This window comes from Argentina silus, assembly GCF_951799395.1.
Source record: "Argentina silus genome assembly, chromosome: 10".
Lineage (NCBI taxonomy): Eukaryota > Metazoa > Chordata > Actinopteri > Argentiniformes > Argentinidae > Argentina > Argentina silus.
Genome location: NC_139664.1, coordinates 328,977 through 351,297, shown reverse-complemented (window position 1 = coordinate 351,297; position 22,321 = coordinate 328,977). Strand labels below are relative to the sequence as shown.

Below are 22,321 nucleotides of genomic sequence, written 5' to 3'. Positions count from 1 at the left end.
GGTTGGGATGAGGACTGTGACTCCATCTTATGTCATGTTCGTGGTTCTCATGGTTGGGATGAGGACTGTGACTCCATCTTATGTCATGTTCGTGGTTCTCATGGTTGGGATGAGGACTGTGACTCCATCTTATGTCATGTTAGTGGTTCTCATGGTTGGGATGAGGACTGTGACTCCATCTTATGTCATGTTCGTGGTTCTCATGGTGGTCTGAGGGCTGATGGTTGGGATGAGGACTGTGACTCCATCTTATGTCATGTTCGTGGTTCTCATGGTTGGGATGAGGACTGTGACTCCATCTTATGTCATGTTCGTGGTTCTCATGGTTGGGATGAGGACTGTGACTCCATCTTGTCATGTTCGTGGTTCTCATGGTTGGGATGAGGACTGTGACTCCATCTTGTCATGTTCGTGGTTCTCATGGTTGGGATGAGGACTGTGACTCCATCTTGTCATGTTCGTGGTTCTCATGGTGGTCTGAGTGTCGCCGTGTCATTTGAATAGACGCGCCTCTTTGACGCGCATAACGAACGCATTCCACTTCCGGTGTGAAGCCGCCATTTTTTACACAAATGAAAAAATGATATTTCTTTAGAAAGTTAAGAAAGTGTAGTAAAAAAAATCTCTAGTGTACCTTGCTGATCCATATTCTGGTTCATATATCGGAGACGTTGCTCTTTAGCAAGCTACTGATTTACCAAGGTGAGTGGCTAGCTAGTACATAACAACTACTTTGTAGCTAGTCGTGGTGTGCTGTCTCCCAATATTTCTGGGTGTCAACAAGAGCTAGCGAACTCTAAACATGTTGTTGTAATTGGCTAGTTTGCATTTTAAATGAGCCCGCTAGCTACATGCCAAATAGAGAAACACTGACACTATCAAGTAATTATTGGTATAGCTCGCTAAAGAGTCATGTATTACTAGAATACCGTATTTTTAAAACCTGCAGGAACACAATCGACAGGACACGAACGCAGATCTTCACATCTTGGCGGATGTGGAAATAGCGAGTATTGGTGCCACTTAGTTGGTATCCGAGGTTCAGATCCGACTTCCACCGGAACAATATTAAGCATGGCTAAATATAAGCCATAGTTATATATAAGTAAAAATCTTCGATTGTTGCTTGATTGATCAAGTTGCTGGAAGAGCTAAAGGACAGCTAGCTAACCAAATGAATCACTTGACTTGAACCCTTAGACGAGTGACGATCTGTACTTGATTTGATGATCTGATATTATATTGTATATTAAAGTCGTGCAATTGGCCATTAATATAATGATGCATCCTCGAAGTGAGCTGTTATACAACCATCAACATCGGTCCTGACTTGCAATCCACACAAGCTTATTTCTGTCCCTCCACACCCATCAGAATTACACACCACTGAAACTAATCAAGGAAGGAAACCTCATGTTAATCACACAGGGCATTAAAACTGCAACCTTTGATGCAACCTACAACATTGATAACCTTTTTCAAGACATTCATTATCAGTGACTTATATTCGTTGTGCTACTGTTTCCATTATTTTTGTCACAAGCTCCAAAGCACTACTTGTCTCTCCCAGTAGATGTCGCTGGTGGACCTGGGGAAGCGGCTGCTGGAGGCTGCACGGGGTGGGCATGATGACGATGTAAGGTCTCTTATGGCCAATGGAGCCCCGTTCACCACTGATTGGGTAAGGGTCTCACTGTAGCGAATTGTACACACACAATTCAGTGTAGACACCCTCATATCTTCTGCATAGTGGTCCTCTGTGGCTCAGTTGGTATAGCGCTAACAACGCTTAGGTTGTGGGTTTGATTCCCGCTGGGACCATATATACTGAAATGTATGCACTCACTGCAATGTAAGTCGCTTTGGGTAAAAGCGTCAGCTAAATGGCATATATTATGTTATATTACATAGGCTCCGATGACACATGCGCTTTATATAGCCCAAGTCATCGGTAGAGAGAAAACACTCATAAACTACAAATGACTGCTTAGTATGTGTTCCCTCTGCTGCGTCCCAGCTGGGGACTTCACCACTCCATTTAGCGGCCCAGTATGGGCACCACTCCACCGCCGAGGTGCTCCTACGAGCAGGCGTCAGCAGGGACGCCCGGACCAAAGTGGACAGGACCCCACTCCACATGGCGGCCACTGAGGGCCATGTCAATATAGTGGAGCTGCTGGTCAGGGTAAGGGCAGCCCACTTACATATATATTTACCAGTATTTGCAATGTTAAACGTTCAACACCTGCATGACGGACTGTCGCAACTCCACCCCCCGCCACCGGGTGGCGCTGTCTGTGTTCATAACAGGGTGGGGCGGACATCAACGCCAAGGACATGTTGAAGATGACGGCGCTGCACTGGGCGGCCCAGCACGGCCACAGAGAGGTGGCGGAGCTGCTGCTCAAGTACGGAGCTGACGTCCACGCCCTCAGCAAGTTTGACAAGACCCCCTTCGACATCGCCATGGACACCAGCAACACTGAGCTCATGATACTGTTGCAGGTAACAGCGGGAAAGACTGTTTGTGTGTGTGGCATTTGTTTGGCTACTCCTTGAAGAGGCGGCCATAACAGCTGGGAAAAGCTTTCTGCTGTCTTCCTCTTAATGGCAGAGAGCCTCCAAACCGCTGGCAACCCTGTGTCACTGGGTTAGTTTGCTGCTTCTCTTGCAACCCGATGTCACTGGGTTAGTTTGCTGCTTCTCTGGCAACCCGATGTCACTGGGTTAGTTTGCTGCTTCTCTGGCAACCCTGTGTCACTGGGTTAGTTTGCTGCTTCTCTGGCAACCCTGTGTCACTGGGTTAGTTTGCTGCTTCTCTGGCAACCCGATGTCACTGGGTTAGTTTGCTGCCTCTCTGGCAACCCTGTGTCACTGGGTTAGTTTGCTGCCTCTCTGGCAACCCGATGTCACTGGGTTAGTTTGCTGCCTCTCTGGCAACCCGATGTCACTGGGTTAGTTTGCTGCCTCTCTGGCAGCGTTGCCATGGTTTCAGTGACGATGGCAGCACTTTCAGCAGTCATACGATAGGTGTTGTTCTCCAGCGTTTCCACCGTTACCCTACATTTAGATTTTATGAACACAAACAGGGAACAAAAACAGAGTGTGATTTTTTTTTTTTTTAACAAAATCGACAAGTGTTTACAAGGCTGTGTACTCCTATTAATGGTTTTATATAATCCTGGGTTGTAAGCTGTTGTGTGGGAAAAACTGTACATGTGTTAGATAACATCCTGTGTGTGTGTGTGTGTGTGTGTGTGTGTGTGTGTGTCTGTGTGTGTGTGTGTGTGTGTGTGTGTGTGTGTGTGTCAACAGGACGGCATGCAGAACCAGGTGAATATGAACCCTGAGCCCCAGTTCCTCATCTCGTCCTCTGGGGTGGTGAACCTCTCTGACCTGGTCTCCTCCACTCCTAAGACTACCTCAGGTAAACACACAACACAGCTCTGACCTGGTCTCCTAAGACTACCTCAGGTAAACACACAACACAGCTCTGACCTGGTCTCCTCCACTCCTAAGACTACCTCAGGTAAACACACAACACAGCTCTGACCTGGTCTCCACTCCTAAGACTACCTCAGGTAAACACACAACACAGCTCTGACCTGGTCTCCTCCACTCCTAAGACTACCTCAGGTAAACACACAACACAGCTCTGACCTGGTCTCCACTCCTAAGACTACCTCAGGTAAACACACAACACAGCTCAGAGGTTACAGGTCGAGGACAGGTTACATAGGGATGGGTGAATAACTGGACTACATAGGACAGGAGATGACATCATCATTGGATGGGATTGGATACATTATGTCAATGTTATTTGCTTGCTGGTTGGTACAAGTGAACCAATGGAATAGTCCCCAAATGTCTAAACTCTAAGCCAAATCAAGTTTTTGACGTATGTTTTCAACCCATGTCTCCTCTGGCCCTGTGGTCACCTTTTCAAATTGGCTGTCAGGGATTTTTTTAAATGTCGTTTTGTATTACATTTTTATTTTTTTATTTAAAAAAGTGTTGTTGGGGTGCTTAGTGGGGTAGCACACTAATGCGCTTACCACATAATCGCAAGGTTCCTGGTTCGATTCCGACCTTCGACCTATCTTGCATGTCATCCCTCCTCTCTCTCTCTCTCTCCCATCCTTCCTGTCAATCTCTACTGTCTCGATCCCAATAAAAGCAGAAATGCCCTAAAAAACATATTAAAAAAAAAAATATATCTTGTTTTCCCAGTGTGATGTATAAGGATTATGTGACCTCTGAACTGTGCGTGGTCCTTTGTCATTCAGGACACCCTGGTTCTACCACCTCAGTCCTGGCAACACTGGCAGCCCTGGCAGAAGCCTCTGGTCCCATGGGCAACTTAAACAACGCAGGTAACAGACAGGATATCCATGATCACCATCGGAATAACACTATCATTACACACAACATCAAATCAATATGATCAGTCATATAAACTCATTCATAGGATGAACTGCTTGGTTTACAGTCAATAATACTTTGGTATCATATTCATCAGAATGATGGTCTGTGGTTGGCTGCCTCTCGACGGTCTGTGGTTTTGTACTGGGGCTTGGTGGTATTTAACATTGCAGTCTCACCCTTCGCCTCAGGAAAATCGGAGGACGCCATTGCGGCAGATTCGGTGAACTCAGCCATTCAACATGTGGTGGGCGACGGAGGTCAGAGGGTCATCACCATAGTGACTGACCAACACGGCAACCTGCAGCCAGCTGGCCTCGGGCAACAGTTCTTTCTCACCATGCAGGGCCAGCAAAGTGAGCATGAAACCACCAACCACAGCCAAGTACCCAACAGGGATGTCTTGCATTATGTCAGCTAAGCTACTGTGAAGCATTGACTTGTTTCTTTATGCCTCTCAAATGCCAGAAGGCTTTTTTATGTTTTAAATAACTACAAATGTAAATTACATCCCAGGCCAACTCTGGAACATACATTGATTGTAAATGCTGATTACTGTGTACTGTCAGTCACTGAACTAAAATATGCAACAACAAAAAAATGACTGATTGTGTTTCTGAAGTGGTGGCGGTGCCCACTGGTCATGTGACAGAGGAGGTGGTGGAGGAGGAACCCCAGCAGCAGCCCACTCCCACACGCAAGAGGAGGGTAGACCCTTCACCCAACCACACCAGCCCCAAAGACAAGGTCAGCCGCCTATAAAACCACACAGCCTTAAAGTCGTGTTTTTCAGAAGCTTTTGCAACACACTGCAGGAAATGTGGTTGTTTAAACACAAGCACCACTTTGTACAATGTCAAAATCGGTCCCTGCGTCTTGATTGCCTACATAGAAATGATCAAATGTATATTTGTTTTTATGAGAGGGCTTTCACATTGATGCGTATCGATTTTGACAGTTAAAAAAGCGTTTTTTCCGTGGCTGCGGAGGTCACCACGGCCTACGGTGCGGCCCATTCCCTGCTGACATGCCCTCTCCTCCTTACTTCCTGTCTTTCCCTACTGTCTCTGTCCAATAGAAAAAAATGTTTTCCCATGTTTCTCCAGAAAGCAAAGGACAGCAGGGAGCAGCTCCAGAGGCAGCTCCAGGAGGCCAATCGGAAGGCTCAGGAGTACCGGACGCAGCTCCGCCAGAAGGAGCAGGAGGCCGAGCAGTACCGCCTCAAACTAGAGGAGGCCATCGCCAACAACAACATCACCACTGGCACCACCACCATGGATGTCCAAGAAGAGGAGGTGGTGATGGTGGTCCAGGAGGAACAGCAGGAGACAGAAGAGAGAAGTGGAGGGGAGGAAAAAGTAGAGGATGAGAGGGAAGGAGGAGGAGGAGGAGAGGAGGATAAGGTGGATGTAGAGGAGGACAAAGTGGAAGGAGAGGAGGACAAAGCGGAAGGGGAGAAGAGAGGGGGAGAGGAGGACAAGTTGGAAGGAGAGGGAGACGTTGATGTCATGCTTCCGGAAGACGCCATTCTGGTGAAGGAGGGGGAGGCGGAGTCAGGAGAGGATATGGCATTGGAGGACACAGAGGAAAAGGGGGTGTCACAGAGGAGGATCACAACCCCGAAACGAGGCAGGGGCAGAGGGAGGCGCAGAAGGAGGCACTAGCCAAATGTCCTCCAGTATTCATTTGTTTAGTCATGTTAACCCTTGCTTGATGATTTTATAGGAATATTATTGTTATTACTCGTATCGTTATTTTATGAGCATTTTGTGCCGATGAATTGTTATCAGGATTGAACATGATTTTTTTATACAAGACTGAAATGAAGAGGCCATTGTTTGGCACTTCCAAGCTCAGACCGAGGCCCAGTCGGCCAGAAGGAAGGACTCTGCCAGTGGCTCTGCTTCAGGCCAAACTCACAGAATGTTTGAGTTATTCATCTTAATCCACCCAGAAGGGAATGGGGAGTGAGTGAGTGAGTGATGGAGTCCGCAACCATCACTCAGTCTATATTTTTATATATATATATATATATATATATATATATATATATATATATATATATATATACGTAAATATATATATATACGTAAATATATATGCATAGTCATGTGCATGAATTAGCACTATATCTGAAAAGATACAGAAGGTCACTGAAGTAAAGTGGCCATTACTCTTATCCTGAATCTTTTAGTGCACAAATTGGTTGCATGTAACAATACTGCAATGCGAGTTTGATTGAATTGAGCCCTTGAATTGAGCTCTCTTAAGAATATGTTTTGCAAACCATTTGGAGGGCTAATAGTGTCTCTAAACCGCATGGTAGGCTCCCGAGTTCTCTTCAGTATCATGTCCATGTGAGCATTGTACATATACACTCACAGGGCACTTTATTAGGAACACCTCATGGTGGAGGTGGTGTAATGGTGTGGGGAATGCTTTGGGCCCCTTAATACCAGTCAGTCATCGCTTGAATGCCACAGCCTGTTTGAGTATTGTTGCTGACCATGTGCATCCCTTCAAGGCCATAATTGACCCATCTTCTAATGGCTACTTCCAGCATGATAACGCACCATGTCACAAAGCTAAAGTCGTCTCATACTGGTTTCATGAACATGACAATGAGTTCAGTGTTCTTTAGTGGTCTTTCCAGTCACCGGATCTGAATCCAATAGAACACCTTTGGATGTGGTTGAACGGGAGATTCACAGCTTGAAAGTGCACCTGAAAAATCTGCAGGAATTGCGTGATGCAATCATGTCATCATGGACCAGAATCTCAAAGGAATGTTTCCAACATCTTGTGGTGTCAGTGCCACGAAGAATTGAAGCTGTTTTGAGAGCAAAGGGAGGCCCTACCCAGTATTAGTATAGTGTTCCTAATAAAGTGCTAAATGAGTGTATGTACAGTATGTACTGTGTAACCTAGTCCATTATCTTCTGTCTGTCTTCCCGTTGTTTTTACTAAGATATGTTTATGTTACGTAAGAAATATGTTCAGTTAGAATCAGCATTGTTAGCCATCGTTGGTCTTCCTCATCTTTGCCAACCCCCAACCTCCCTGGAAAATGGTGGCCACGTTGATTCCTGTCCTTCTGTGTAGTCCGCAGCATTGAGCACCAGGCTACAAACTCCTCTGTGACCTTCTCTCCTCCTGCCGTCGTCCCTGAGGTCATCCCTGAGGTTGTCGCCACGTTGTTGCTTCTGCTCGCTCTCGACACAAGGAATGGTCCATAATACTAAAATGAGCAAAGTTATCGGACTGCATTTTGGTCAGATTCCAAGTTTTACGAGCGTGTGTGTGTGTGTCTGTCTGTCTGTCTGTCTGTGTGTGTGTGTGTGTGTGTGTGTGTGTGTGTGTGTGTGTGTGTGTGTGTGTGTGTGTGTGTGTGTGTGTGTGTGTGTGTGTGTGTGCGCGCCAGTGTTTTGAACATGTGAGTGAGGTTGAGGTGTTTAAGGTATATGATGTTTCACCACTTAGGTCACATTTAGATTAACATTATATTTTTGTCGATTTACCTCATATTTCATATTTCACGTAAGAATTGTTAGATTTTACATGTATTTAACATATGTAAATTTAACATATGTAAATATGTAAATTCTAAGCTTTTGTTTTTCCAACGTATTTTGTTCTTTTGCTTGATGCGATTTCAAAACGTTCTATTCTTAGACCAGCGTCCGTGAAAAGACAATGATCTGTGATCGTAGTCTCCAAACTAATGCTCTCTCAGAGAAATATTGTTTACACATTGCACTCTTTTAGGCTGGTTTGTTAAGCACTACAACATTGCATCCTCTCTGTGAACCAAGTTCTCCTGCTTTTGTAATTTTTTGTAAGAAACACTATCGAGGGGAGGGGGGCGGGGGGGGGGGGGGCGGTGTTATCTTCCCGTTGGTTTGAGAAAGACTTTGATACAAATAATATTCTTAGATGTAAAATAGTTTTCTATGTGGAATATCCTTTTCTTAAGAAAAAAAATATTTTTTAGAATTCAATAAATATGCACCTGTTGTTATTCTACTGGTGTCTGGTGGTCCTTGTCCTTGAATATTCATTGTTATGATTTCATCATGGAGCATGTACGTGTATACGCCCAAGGACATGCTGAATAATGAACAAGCATAATTGTTAATGCATAAATCAAATAGAAAGTAGCAATTCAACAAAATAAAAATAAAAAGCCATTTAGCTGACACTTTTATCCAAAGTGACTTACATTGCTGTGAGTGCATACATTTTTCAGTATATATGGTCCCAGCAGGAATCGAACCCACAACCTAAGCATTGTTAGCACCCTGCTCTACCCACCGAGCCACAGAGGACCACAAGACCTACAGACTACTGTGTCTCACTAGATCATTCGGTACACCAGCTTGTTTTTGGTTAATACACCCCAGTTGTTCATTTTACGTAATCGAGTAGGTCAATCATATTAGGACTTGAGTACAGAGAAAAATATTCCTGCTACACTTTTTGATTATAATGTATGCTTAAAGTGTTGCTATTGTTTTGGTTCTCACCACCACCCCCAGCCTCCACCTCCTTTGGCTCTGCTCCGTCTGAATCAATCAGGGGTTGATAAATGTATGTGCTGTGGTCGTTTATAACTCCCAGGCAGGCCGCTCTCAAAAGAGTGGAGCCATCCAAGTACGCCTAGCCTAATTGTATAACCATTTTATACTCAATAAATTGTTAAATTAAGATGTAAGTGTTCCTGACTGAACTGATGCTAGTTCAGGAAGACGAATGGATGGAGCTTCTCGGTAGAGGAAACAGAGAGAGAGAGAACCAAAGCGTATTCATTTCAACACATTGCTAGCATTAGTTGTTGACAAAGTAAATTGATTAACTTGGACTTCCCTACGTGGTATTACCCTAACCCTAACCCTAACCCTAACCCTCTAACCCTAACCCTACGTGGTATTACCTTTTCCTCTGTAGGGTCTCTCATTTATAGGAATCGCTTACACTGCATTTCTAAAATATATTTTTTTTATGCATTTTCTGTTTTTGTTTTGTTTTGTTTTTATTTAGTTATTTCATCATCTTAGAATATGACTGGTGGGTTAGGGTTAGGGCTATTTTAGGGTTAGGGTCAGGGCTATTTTAGGGTTAGGGCTATTTTAGGGTTAGGGCTATTTTCCAAAATCAACACATTTTACATTTTGACATTTTTTGACATTTAGCAGACACTTGTATCGTTTGTACAACAAGTACATTTGTCTAAAGTAAAGTCATCTATCCATCGGTCATCATAAGAAAACTGCTAGGAACAGGAGCCATCGGCAGCCACAATGCTAGAAGAATCAACACCAACATATTCAACAGTAAAAGGAAAGGAGGAGAGTGGCCTCCAAAGCATTTTACCTGACAGTTCCCTCTCTGTTAGGGTTAGGGTTGTAATGTTACGTTGCAGTTCCCTCTCTGTTAGGGTTAGGGTTGTAATGTTACGTTGCAGTTCCCTCTCTGTTAGGGTTAGGGTTGTAATGTTACGTTGCAGTTCCCTCTCTGTTAGGGTTAGGGTTAGGGTTGTAATGTTATGTTACAGTTCCCTCTCTGTTAGGGTTAGGGTTGTAATGTTATGTTACAGTTCCCTCTCTGTTAGGGTTGGGGTTAGGGTTGTAATGTTACGTTGCAGTTCCCTCTCTGTTAGGGTTAGGGTTAGGGTTATAATGTTACGTTGCAGTTCCCTCTCTGTTAGGGTTAGGGTTAGGGTTGTAATGTTACGTTGCAGTTCCCTCTCTGTTAGGGTTAGGGTTAGGGTTGGGTTAGGGTTAGGGTTAGGGTTGTAATGTTACGTTGCAGTTCCCTCTCTGTTAGGGTTAGGGTTAGGGTTGTAATGTTATGTTACAGTTCCCTCTCTGTTAGGGTTAGGGTTGGGTTAGGGTTAGGGTTAGGGTTGTAATGTTACGTTGCAGTTCCCTCTCTGTTAGGGTTAGGGTTAGGGTTGTAATGTTATGTTACAGTTCCCTCTCTGTTAGGGTTAGGGTTCGGGTTGGGGTTAGGGTTGTAATGTTATGTTACAGTTCCCTCTCTGTTAGGGTTAGGGTTAGGGTTGGGGTTAGGGTTGTAATGTTATGTTACAGTTCCCTCTCTGTTAGGGTTAGGGTTAGGGTTGGGTTAGGGTTAGGGTTAGGGTTAGGGTTGTAATGTTACGTTACAGTTCCCTGTTTGTTCCCTCACAACTGGTTTCCTCTCCTTTTCCTCTCCGGAAGCCTTTTCTTCCTGGTGACCATTTCCATGTGGCTGTTCTCTCGTCTCATCTCATCCGTTTTCATTTCCAGTCCTGCCCCATCCTTCTCTCTAGCAGCCTCGTCTTTATCTGTCCAACAAAAAGCATCACGTTTGATCTCTTTTATGCTTCTGGTACATTTACAGATCCTTACCACTAAGAAACATCCAAAATGGCACCTCTGTAGGTCTCACTGAGGATATTTTATGTAATAGCTTTCATAAGAAAAGAGAGGTACATGTGTCTTCTGGCTCAACGGGAAAGCAGCTGGGGTTCTCATTCCAAGTGAGTTGGTCCCTCAGGAACAGTGCAGTATTATGGTGACAAGGAGTGTTTGATACCATTCCTCATGCCATTCCGTGCATTACAATGAGCCCATCCTCTCTACCTCCACCAGCCTCCACTGGGCGGGACCTGTTGTAAAATGGCCTCCCTTACAGCTGGATTATTCATGTCCAGAGGGGTCGGATTCACTCTCACCATCTGCCTTTTCACTGGCACTTACAAATACACAGTCATGAGGTAGTTAGAATATTTCTACATTTGTAAATTGTTTTCATGAATGTTATTGAATAAGCACTTGAGGAAAAACAGAGGGGGACAATTAAAACTTGTCGTAACACATTTGCTGTGTGCAAAATGAGTGGAAGCCTCAGACCGAACAATGCAATTAATGCAAAATTAACTTTGAATCTGCATAACAGATGTGCCATTGTCAGAGGCCTGATACAGTGTTTTTGCGCACTACGAGGGTCAAATTATGATTAACAAGTTTTTTTTTATATGAATGTGGTTGTCAGTCATTCAGTGGTTGTTGAGTGGTCCTCAATGCAAACAATAAAGGAGAAAATAGTACTGCATTTTCCAATCAATCTCTGTTTATCACTTTGGTAGCAATTGGAAATTCAAACTCAGCACTGTAGCAAAAGAAGGGAAGCTTAATTGCACAGGAAAAATCCTACCATCTGCCGAAGTCACTGCAAGCTGCTGCACATATTCCATTGGTATTATCTGGCTTGTTTACATTCCAGGATGTGAATGAAGAGTCACTCCGGTCTGACCAATAAGTCCAAGAAATACAGTATGAGATGAGATTTAAACAAATAAGCTTTATATAAAGTGATGTGATTGCTTAGGGATTAGATATGCAATCAAAGTGGTCACCATGGTGACAAACATGGTGCGCTGTTCATTACAGCACCTTTAGCCTCTGGTGGGGCTCATTGCTGGAGCCACCACACTTACTGTGAGTCAGCAAGATTCACTGTGGTCTAAGATTCACAAACTAGAAACAGCTGCACACATATTAAATAAAACACAGATTTTAAAACTTACGAACTGAACAGTTCTTTCATAATGCAATCGTAGACATCTAAGATTCACAAACTAGAAACAGCTGCACACATATTAGATAAAACACAGATTTAGATTTTAAAACTTATCAAGTCAACAGTTCTTTCATAATGCAATCGTAGACATCTGTTAGATGGCATTAAACTACTGAATGCTGTTATACTCCTGACAGTATCATCTCAGACATCTGTTAGATTAAACTACTGAATGCTGTTATACTCCTGACAGCATCATCTCAGACATCTGTTAGATTAAACTACTGAATGCTGTTATACTCCTGACAGTATCATCTCAGACATCTGTTAGATTAAACTACTGAATGCTGTTATACTCCTGACAGCATCATCTCAGACATCTGTTAGATTAAACTACTGAATGCTGTTATACTCCTGACAGTATCATCTCCCTCTGGTCGTTACATGGGTTAGGGTTAACCCTAACCCTAACCCTAACCCTAACCCTGTTATACTCCTGACAGTATCATCTCCATCTGGTCGTCTGGTCGTTACATGTTGTGCTGCATATTGAATCAATTCATTCATTTTATTTGACAATTTTGAAATACATATAGTACAGTTTCTCCATATGGTAAAAAACTACAGCAACAATACCCACAGTAAAAGAGCATTGCCTGTAATGCACAATAAAGTCAAAGGAGTCATTTCCATTGTGGTCTTTGTTGTCAGACAAGCAGCATTATTGTCTAACAAACACTGCCTTTACCCTTCCTGTTAGACAACATATGATTTCTGCGTCAAAGTCAAAGTGTCCAAAGCAAATTACTATAATTGGGCACATCATATTTCACAAACTCAAAGTAGGTTCAAACCCGGATTATGGAAAATGAAAAGATACAGTTGATACCACAGACAGACAATGCCACTTAATCAACCAGCTCAAACTTTCCTTCAGCTGTCGCTGCCCAAAGGGTGGGGCCAGAAGGCCTGGAGAAGTTTGGGGATGATCTCTACCACCACCAGTTCAGGGCAGGATAGGCTCAGGCTGGGCTCCTTGCTTACGTTTTCGGTAACGGTCTTGAGGGCTTCTAGGACCAAGCCATTGATGTATGGTTCCCTAAAACAAGATTGTAACCTATCACATCCATACATTTCCAGAACACTGTCTTCCATTACTAGATGTATCCATTTTTTTTTTTTACAATTAAGTCATTTAGCAGACGCTTTTATCAAAAGTGACTTACAATAAGTACATTTTGCTAAGTCAGTGAATCAAGTATACATCAGTCATCGTAAGTAAAACCTTTGATAAGAACAAGTGCCATCGGCAGTCGCAGGGGTAGAGAAAGCACCCTACAGAGAGAGCTATCCTCACTAAGGCGGCAAATGAATCATGGAGGGAAGGACAGGTGTGGCCAGGCCCCATGCTCAGCAGATCTTCAAGAGCCTCGTGTTCCATATCAGGCCTGACACAGGAACCAGGATGCATCATTAGTTTCCATAGAAATGAGGACAAAAGATTGTTTTAGAGAATAGATAGATAGTAATGGAGAATTGATCTACTTCTGATGGCAAATGGAAACACAAACTGTCTTTATTTTGGCACCAAAACTAGTATTATTTTTGACATTCTCAGTTGAATTTCAGAGCAACTTTGGTGCTACTGATGCACATTGATATTCCATTCATCAAACAGAGCTTGCCAAACTCCGTAAATCTATGGCTTTGACTAACAGTCCTTATGACGTTACTCTTATTAATTTAACTAGGTCGTTGCCCTCCTCCAGAGCACTCCTCCATAACCTTCAAATAAAACACAGAGCAGCGTAACTCTCTCTACTTCACAATCCCCGTTGTCTTTGATCAATGTTATCTTGAATGCCCACGGCAGAGAATGGCAGTGACCTGTGTATGTGTCCATGAGGTCACGCGCTGTACTCACTTCTCCCTCAAGGACTATTTCCCTCGAGTGACCAGCCAGTCGCTCATGTCCTCTGGGGTGATATGGGCTGGGATGTGGCCCTCTCTCTGGAGATGGAGGAGATGCACCATGCCCCTCTTCCGTAAGACAAGGGTTACACGAGACAATACGGGACTCCAGGGTTAGGGTTAGGGTTAGGGTTTGGTTTTGTAAACATTTCAGTCCTATGCTCGTCATGACATTTTAATTACACGCATCACACACTGTAGTGTGTAGAGCACTATTAATTTCGTTAGATTGTCTTTAGATATTTTGTTTTTTTTGTGATTTGGTCACCCTGAATATCAATGCTACTATATTATTCTACTATATGTGGTGTTCTTCGTTCTCTATGGGTGAGTCTTACCTGTGATTCATGGTACTTGGGCTGCCAGCAGGTCTGCAAGGACTGCAGGTACAGGCTGCTTTGGCAGAAGCTCTTTAGGCAGAATAGATTAACCAGATTGACATATCGTATCACACAGGCACTTTGGACTTGTACAAACATGATCATCTTAAAATAAATCCCTGTAGGGTCCAGACCTCCTGGGGATGCTACTCCATTCCATGGCTCAGTTTGAGAATAATAGTCAAAGTGGTTGAAATTGAGATGTACTGTGAAACAGGTGTTAAAGAAGATAGTTACAATGATAAACTGAAGGGGATTCTAGGAAGAGTGGAATGTTTACATTCCATTGTTATGGAAATGGGATGTGTACATTAGTGACAGACATTTAATGACATAACGACCTGAATTCTATCCTGATGTCATTAATAACGAACAAAGTATAAACATTCCATTTCCATAGTAATAGAATGTTAACAGTCTAACATAATGTAGTGCATCATAGCCTACAGTTCTACTTTGTCATAATGGAGTAGATTTAAATGTTCTAATAATTGAGTTTTCATTTGTAGAAACTCAAAGTTTAGAGCCAGGTTTATTGAAAAACAAACAATACACTAAAAACAACAATGTAGACTACAGTAAGGACAGTCTAAAGGGGTGAGTTTTTAGGCCTGATTTAAAGGAGGACTGGGCCACAGATGGAACAACTGTTCTTCTCTATGCTCTGGCTGTCTTGATGACCTCCAGCAGCTCATTCCAGAGGCGGCGGGTGGGAAAGCAGAAGGTTCGGTCACCTATTGAGCACAGCTTAGTCCTGGGCACATGGAGCTGGAGGCTGTGTCCAGACCTCAGACTCTGGATGAGGTCTGAGGTTCTATTAGTTCCTTCAGGTGTAAGGGGAGCGATTCCACAGACACATTTGAAGGTCAGCAGCAAGACTTTGAAGACTTCCTATGGATAAAACAACCTGATGCATTCAATGGACAAATCTCAAAATGTTAAACACATATCCCTCTAATTTTGAAGATTAAGTAAATAGTAAATATTAGTAACCTCAATTTGAAAGATGCACAGCTACAGGCTTTAATCAAAAATGCATCCACTTTTCACAGATTATTCTTCAGGGACATTGATGTTTGAAAGTAAAAGGTAATAAGGTTGAGGTGTCCACACCTAGAGATTATTCAGCTGTCCTCCTGAAAAAATCCCAAATAAAAAAGTGTTGTCAGGCTCAGAAAATGTTCCATTTTGCCAATTACTTGAACACTCAACGCCATCCTCCAAATAGCTGTTCTATTAACTTTAAATCCAAACTGATGAAATGAGTGATTCAGTGAGAGCTGGAACATTCAAAAGATGTTTTTATATTGATGTGATGTTGACCTGCAACCCCCTCATTAGTCAGAGCCAGATTTAAAGAGTTTAGCAAGCTCTGTTTGATAAATGCAATTTCAATGTACGCCATAAGCACCAAAGTTGCAATGATTAGGACATTCAACTGAGAATGTCAAAGATAATACTAGTTTTGGTGCCAAAATAAGGACAGTTTGTGTTCTCCAGAAGTAGATAAAATCTCTATTACTACCTATCTATTCTCTAAAACTATCTTTTGTCCTCATTTCTATGGAAACTAATGATGCATCCTGTTTCCTGTGGCAGGCCTGGGAGTTGAACACGAGGATGAAGATGTACATTGATCGTACATTGAAAAGAGAGGAAGGTAAAATATATCTTCTCGGCTTTCAGATCCTGATTGAAGAGATCATCACAGAGCCAGGGGGAGAGAAGCATACTGATACCAGCTGAGGTGAACTGCCAGTACTGTCATTATATTATATATCATTATAGTAGGGTCTCCCTTTATTACAACACTATACTAATACTGGGTAATACTCCCTTTATTACAACACTATACTAATACTGGGTAATACTCCCTTTATTACAACACTATACTAATACTGGGTAATACTCCCTTTATTACAACACTGTACTAATACTGGGTAGGGCCTCCCTTTATTACAACACTATACTAATACTGGGTAGGGTCTCCCTTTGCTCTCAAAACAGCTTCAATTCTTCGTGCATTGATTTGAGAAAGATGTTGGAAACATTCCTTTGAGATTCTGGTCCATGATGACATGATTGCATCACGCAATTCCTGCAGATTTTTCAGGTGCACTTTCAAGCTGTGAATCTCCCGTTCTACCACATCCCAAAGGTGTTCTATTGGATTCAGACCCGGTGACTGGGAACGCCACTGAAGAACACTGAACTCATTGTCATATTCATGAAATCAGTTTGAGACGATTTTTGCTTTGTGACATGATGCATTATCATGCTGGAAGTAGCCATTAGAAGATGGGTAAATTGTGGCCATGAAGAGATGCACATGGTCAGCAACAATACTCAAATAGGCTGTGGCTTTCAAGACATGATTGATTGGTATTAACGGGCCCAAAGTGTGCCAAGAAAACATTCCCCACACCCTTACACCACCTCCTCCATGAGAAGGTGTACAGGTGTTCCTAATAAAGTGTTTGGTGAGTGTATATCATGCATCCTACCCTTTAAATACTATATTGAGTCTTGCTGTCTTAGCTGTGATGGCTACAGCAGTGCAGCCCTCCAGGGGCAGAGTACCTGCATCACTATGGGGTGATGCTGGAAGGAGCAGTGCCCCATGTTTGAACCCCAGATACAAAGAATAATTAGTAATATATGTTATCATATTAATATCAACACATCAATCAAGAATCTAGCTTTTTTGCATTTTAGATTTCTTTCCATTATGGCCAGTTAACCCCAGTGTGTCAGCAAAAATGTAGCTACTGTATGCTAAATGTTATACCTCAAGGGAGAAGTCATTCCCCAGTACTGCAAAATCAATTGTGCAATACCAATTTCCCTTTTAAGTCCTCCTCTTGGCCATTCACACTCACAGAGGAACATTCCCCAGAAACCTGTTCACAGACCATTAAATTAACTTGAATAGATTACGGCTGAAAACTGAAACGGGACATTTGGGAATGGAATGAATTCAATTTGACAGTGGGTCTACAGCATGTGTTCATGGTCATACACTGTACAGTATATTTGAAAAACATTGAAGGGTGCAGAGGATTATGCAGAGGATTATACATAACCAAAGCCGTTTAGAAAAATGTGTGACAATCATTACAACATAGACTTGCCAGTCTTGTGAAAACTACATGTTTTGATAGTGCAGTCCTGCACTGTATGTACTCAACACATATCCAAAAAAGGCTTATCACCCCCCAAAAAACTGTGGGTACAATATAAACAAAAGATTGCTCATTGGTACGAGACAAGCCCTTTTTTATTTTCTTAAAAGTATTACACGTAATTGTTTCTATTTGAAAATGAATCGAGTGTTTTCTCCTGCTAAATAAACTTGAAATAAGGCAACACACAAACACAAATGAAATAAATGTTTCTATTTGCCTGCTGGAGATCTATAATCATACTTGTTGCCCATCACTGTCTCTCTATGATAATTACATATCAAGGCACCATGTCGGTGTCACGGAGTGGATTGTTATTCTGCATGGTGGGTATTGGATCCGTCTTGCTTGAAAGAGCAGCCCTGGCCTGCGGCTGGAGCAAAAGCAGGTGTGTCTATTGGTCTGATGAGAGCCAGACAAAGCGTCTGGGTTCACACAAACGATCCAGACGTCTGCGAGCCACCTCTGTCACCAGCTGATAATGTGTTAAAGGGAAAGTGCTATTTTTCTCACATATCGTGAGCTTGAAAAGGGCACGATGAAACAACGATTTTCTGTACTACTGTACGTCATTATCCCCCCCCCCACCACCACCACCACCCTCCCCCACCCCACCACCCTCTCTCCTCACAGCCCACCACCCTCTCTCCCACAGCCCACCACCACCCTCCCCCACCCCACCACCCTCTCTCCCACAGCCCACCACCACCACCCTCTCTCCTCACAGCCCGGTATTAAAACAAAACACAGAAAGGCAACGCATTGTAATCACTTTTAATACTAAAGGAGGATGGCTTCAAGCACAAATACATGTTAAAAAAGGCTGAATAAACGGCAGTGACTAGCTGCCTCAGCAACAGAGTAATAGCTGCAACAACTGTATTTAATACTCCACAATTACCACGAGCATGCTTGGGAGGGGACACTTAGTTCGCAAAAACTGGCAACAACACTGAATGCACATTAGCACTTACTACCACTACCAAGCAGATCCTCTGCGACAGGAAAAGGCCACAGCATACACAGTAACGAGAACAGCACGTCAGAGAGTCTGAAAGCACGCTCCGAGCCCGAGCCCGAGCCCGAGGATGAATGTCGGAAAAAGGCAGGGTTTGCACTTGATTTGGTAGTTGTATGACATCTCTGTGAAATGCATGACATCTTCTGCTCAGCCCTGGGCTGGGTGGTCCATCACCTATTGATTATCTGTAAACAAACTACTCTATAAGGCGTACGGTTGATGACTTGCCCAAACAAAGAGCCACATACAAAGTTCATAAAGGGATTGATGTGAAAATACATCGTCATCGTCGTCGTCATCGTCATCATCATCGTTTGTGCAGTCCTGGCAGACCGACTGTGAACATGCCAGATGCAGGCAGGAGGATGATGTATGGTTCAGATCAGAAACACGTTCTACAGAGAAGTACACCGAGATTCTACGACCTAAGAGGTACGATCCCTACTGATTCAGTCACTAACCCTAACCCTAACCCTAACCCTGACCCTGACCCTGACCCTGACCCTAACCCTGACCCTAACCCTAACCCTAAAACCACAATGTCAATGTTCATCATTAGGCACACGTTACAGCACAGTAAACTCGTTGATATCTATGACTCCTTTGACCAGACAGGGTCTCAAGCCATCGAAAATGACCAGTTGTCATAGTTTCAACTGCAGACATTTAATAGTAAACACTTATCCCATTGCTGACATAGAACAGATAAGGCCCATTTAAGCCATCCCAAAAACAATTAAAGGGAAGGTTCACCCAAATGTAAGAATTTCATTTTGGCAGATGGTTGAGTAATGACAACAACCTTAAATTAGGTTTTGATTACTTGGCTGGAGCCACCACATGCTAATGTTTGCAATGATTACCCCCTTAAAATATACCTAAGTCAACTCAAAGTAACTTAAAGCAAAGTTTTAAGGTTTTGAACCTATGTATGACCTATGAAACGTGGGTGGATTATAACTTTGAAGCTGCTTTCCGTAAGTCATAATTGGTTGGCCTACCATTCCAGGTTAACGATGTAGAAAACATGGCACTGCGCATGGTAACCAGGGAGACAGTTTATCAACACGACAACCCTGAATACTTCAGGTTTATAGCCACATCGTGGAGCGATAGCAATGTATAAGGTTACCTGATTGCATCTTCCTTGCTGCTCGCAGTCCGAGAAGAGTGTAGACAACAAGCGGTGAAGATTAACCATGTGCTGCTACTGTAACCTCAAACCTTACTATAATTTTTACCTCAGAACTAGCCGTTTAGGGCAGGCGCTAGCAAAACTGTCGTGGTTCTTTCCCAGCCGCAGCGCCATGCTTTTCGCATCCTAAACGAAGCGGTGGGCCGGCCAGTTACGATTTACGGGGAGCAGATGTATCTTTAAAGGATGTTTTAAAGAAACATTGATTGTCTACCACTTCTTCCAAAAAGTTATCCAAATGACCGGGTACTCAGGGGTCGCTGTCCCCTGGTGACACGGTGGTTGGGGCAGAGGTAGCACAGGGTCTTGCAGCCAGGGGTGATCGGAAGGTGATAAATATGGTAGTTGTATTAGGTACTCAAGTTGACTTTGGTGGTGTAACTTGAAGCCGTTCCACAGGGCACTTGGTAGTTGGTGTTCCTTCTGTCTTGTGGTGGTTAGGGCCAACAGTCACCGCTGCATGAAGGAGATGCTGTATCGATGGAGATGCTGGACCAAAGGGACTGAAGCAACAGTGTTTCCACGGCGACGCGCCGGATCAAACTCCTCGGCCGAGGGCATGCCGGGCACGTCAGACGATGCGGTAGTCGAAAGTGTCCTTCTCCGTGTGGTCTGTCCAGTTGGAGGATGGCATGCTGCGGTAAGGATCTAGCAGGATGCGGAAGCAACGCACGATAAGCAGGGCCAGGAAGATGAAGAGCAGCAGGACGAAGACGAAGGCGGCCTTCTGTTCCAGGGGCAAGTAGGTCTGAACGTGGTGGCCTCCGCTAGAGCCCTCAGCCATCCTCGGGACATCCATTGCTTCAGCGCTCCCGGCCTTCTCAGGACACTCACCCGGCCTTCTCAGGACACTCACCGGAGCTCTGGTCTGGGGGACTTGGAGACTGGAGGCTCCTGGAGGCTCAGAAAGAGTAAAGCACATTTGATAGAATACTGTGCCCAGGCCTGATGATGACAAAGCCAACTCCTCGGTCGTGGTCACAGAGGAGGCAAAATGGCTTTGTCAAAATGTACTGTAGGCCATTAAGTTACTTCCAGTTTAAGCTAAAACATTCTATTCATTCAGATAGCTAATATAAGCATTGTGTTAAACATTTCTTTTCCAATACACTATGAAAGTCCCGTACGTCGCAAACTGCAGAATGTAAACAAAACCGGCAGGCAGCAGTGTTATGATTGGTAGCTGGTAAATCACACAAGGGGTTACAGTAAAGAAAAGTACAAGACTAGCCAGGGGGCAGCGAACACAATTCAGGTACAGTAATGTGCTACGGTTCTAGAGATGGTGCTGGTTGGCTCCCTGCTGCTTTAAATGGTTTAGGCTGCAGGCTCCATTGTGTATGTCTCAGTGCATGTCTGCTCTCTGGATTGTGAGATTTCGGGGAGACTCTTTTGGGGGCTGGATTTTAGAATCTTGGGATTTCAGTCATGGTTCTGTAAGCGTTGTCACAGAGAGTGAGAATCCCACCGGGGGGGGGGGGGGGTGGGGGGGGTGGGTGTGTGTGTGTGTGTGTGTGTGTGTGTGTGTATGTGTGTGTATGTGTGTGTGTGTGTGTATGTGTGTGTGTGTGTGTGTGCGTGCGTGCGTGCGGCGGATGGCAGAGCTGGTGTTATGTGATGTCTTAGGGTGACGAGACAGACGGGAGTGGCCTTTGTTCTCCACAGATCTCTGCCAGTCAGTCTCGGGATAAAACCCTTCAACCCTGCCTCACCGTGACGAGGTCGGGACTGAGCATCCTGTAATCCATCACACTTAGGGATCAAAAATTATATTTCATCGTGGTGACTTATAGTCGTGGAGAGGTAATGTGACAGGTGATGTGGTTGTAAGCACGGCTGAAGGAGAAAGATAGAAAAATGAGTTTTTGGTGGCTTAGAGTTATTTATTTATTTGTATCAACGTGATGTAGAATATTAAGTTAGGACACGTATAACAGGGTTGTGAGAAAGTAGTCAGTAATTCCCCCCCAAATATAATTTGGGGCAATTTCCATTCATTCACGACTGTATATTGTAAAAGCAACACCTTGCAAAATCATCAGGCTGTGTTCGACATTAAGCCCATGAGTGTCAGTCAAAGCAATACTTTCATTATGGGGTTTCAGTCAGTTGTCATATCACAGAATAAATAGTTGTTTTTTTTTCATGGTAAAAACACTCGGCAGATCACACATTACAGAACAGGCTATATTGTTGTTTAAGGCTGTTGTACACATATGGACAGACACCCTTTGAAACAGCAGTAACGAGAGGTGGAATGTTGTTTTTTAGGTCGTTCTTTTTAAGGCAAATATGTTTATTGTATAGTTGCCAGAGGGCAAAAAAGTATTTTAAGGTAAATTAATCTGATATTATATTTTGAGGTCCAGACTTGACATTTCTTGCCATTTGTTTGTTTGTTGTGACAGCTTTGCAGGGGTTCAAATCCTTACTTTACCATATATGTTTTCATGGTTAACATGTTTGTTTGATGGTTGAGTATGAAGGGAATGGTGGCATTATTATAAGCTGCAGTACCACGTTCAAAATATGTAGTCTTGAATCAAATTGTTTTAAGACAAGACAGCCAATAATATGAAACTGCCTG

General features: G+C 43.5%; 2 protein-coding genes across 3 annotated transcripts; one reads left to right on the top strand and one right to left on the bottom strand.

The window, feature by feature from the left end:
* The first annotated feature begins 567 nt into the window (after positions 1 to 567).
* On the top strand, positions 568 to 6,314 carry LOC310810602 (GA-binding protein subunit beta-2-like). Of its 2 annotated transcripts, none has more exons than XM_083678422.1 (9): positions 568 to 702; positions 1,574 to 1,681; positions 2,018 to 2,185; positions 2,311 to 2,505; positions 3,316 to 3,427; positions 4,287 to 4,373; positions 4,614 to 4,778; positions 5,045 to 5,169; positions 5,529 to 6,314. In XM_083678422.1, exons 2-9 carry the CDS (start codon positions 1,574 to 1,576, stop codon positions 6,084 to 6,086), a joined length of 1,518 nt encoding a protein of 505 aa, XP_083534548.1. In that variant the 5' UTR covers positions 568 to 702; the 3' UTR covers positions 6,087 to 6,314. The 2 variants fall into 2 exon arrangements, with proteins under 2 accessions (XP_083534548.1, XP_083534547.1); XM_083678421.1 differs by having other exon boundaries at positions 4,596 to 4,778.
* Positions 6,315 to 20,305: 13,991 nt separating this feature from the next.
* Positions 20,306 to 20,533, bottom strand: LOC310810603 (cortexin-3; the record flags this gene model as incomplete). Its single annotated transcript, XM_083678423.1, has 1 exon — positions 20,306 to 20,533. One exon carries the CDS (start codon positions 20,531 to 20,533, stop codon positions 20,306 to 20,308), a length of 228 nt encoding a protein of 75 aa, XP_083534549.1.
* Positions 20,534 to 22,321: the final 1,788 nt, after the last annotated feature.

Excerpts from the sequence above, each read along its gene's own strand:
- LOC310810602 (XM_083678421.1), top strand. The coding sequence starts at position 1,574 with ATGTCGCTGGTGGACCTGGGGAAGCGGCTGCTGGAGGCTGCACGGGGT. Across the intron at positions 2,186-2,310 it reads TAGTGGAGCTGCTGGTCAGG|GGTGGGGCGGACATCAACGC; the intron begins GTAAGGGCAGCC and ends TGTTCATAACAG. Across the intron at positions 5,170-5,528 it reads ACACCAGCCCCAAAGACAAG|AAAGCAAAGGACAGCAGGGA; the intron begins GTCAGCCGCCTA and ends ATGTTTCTCCAG.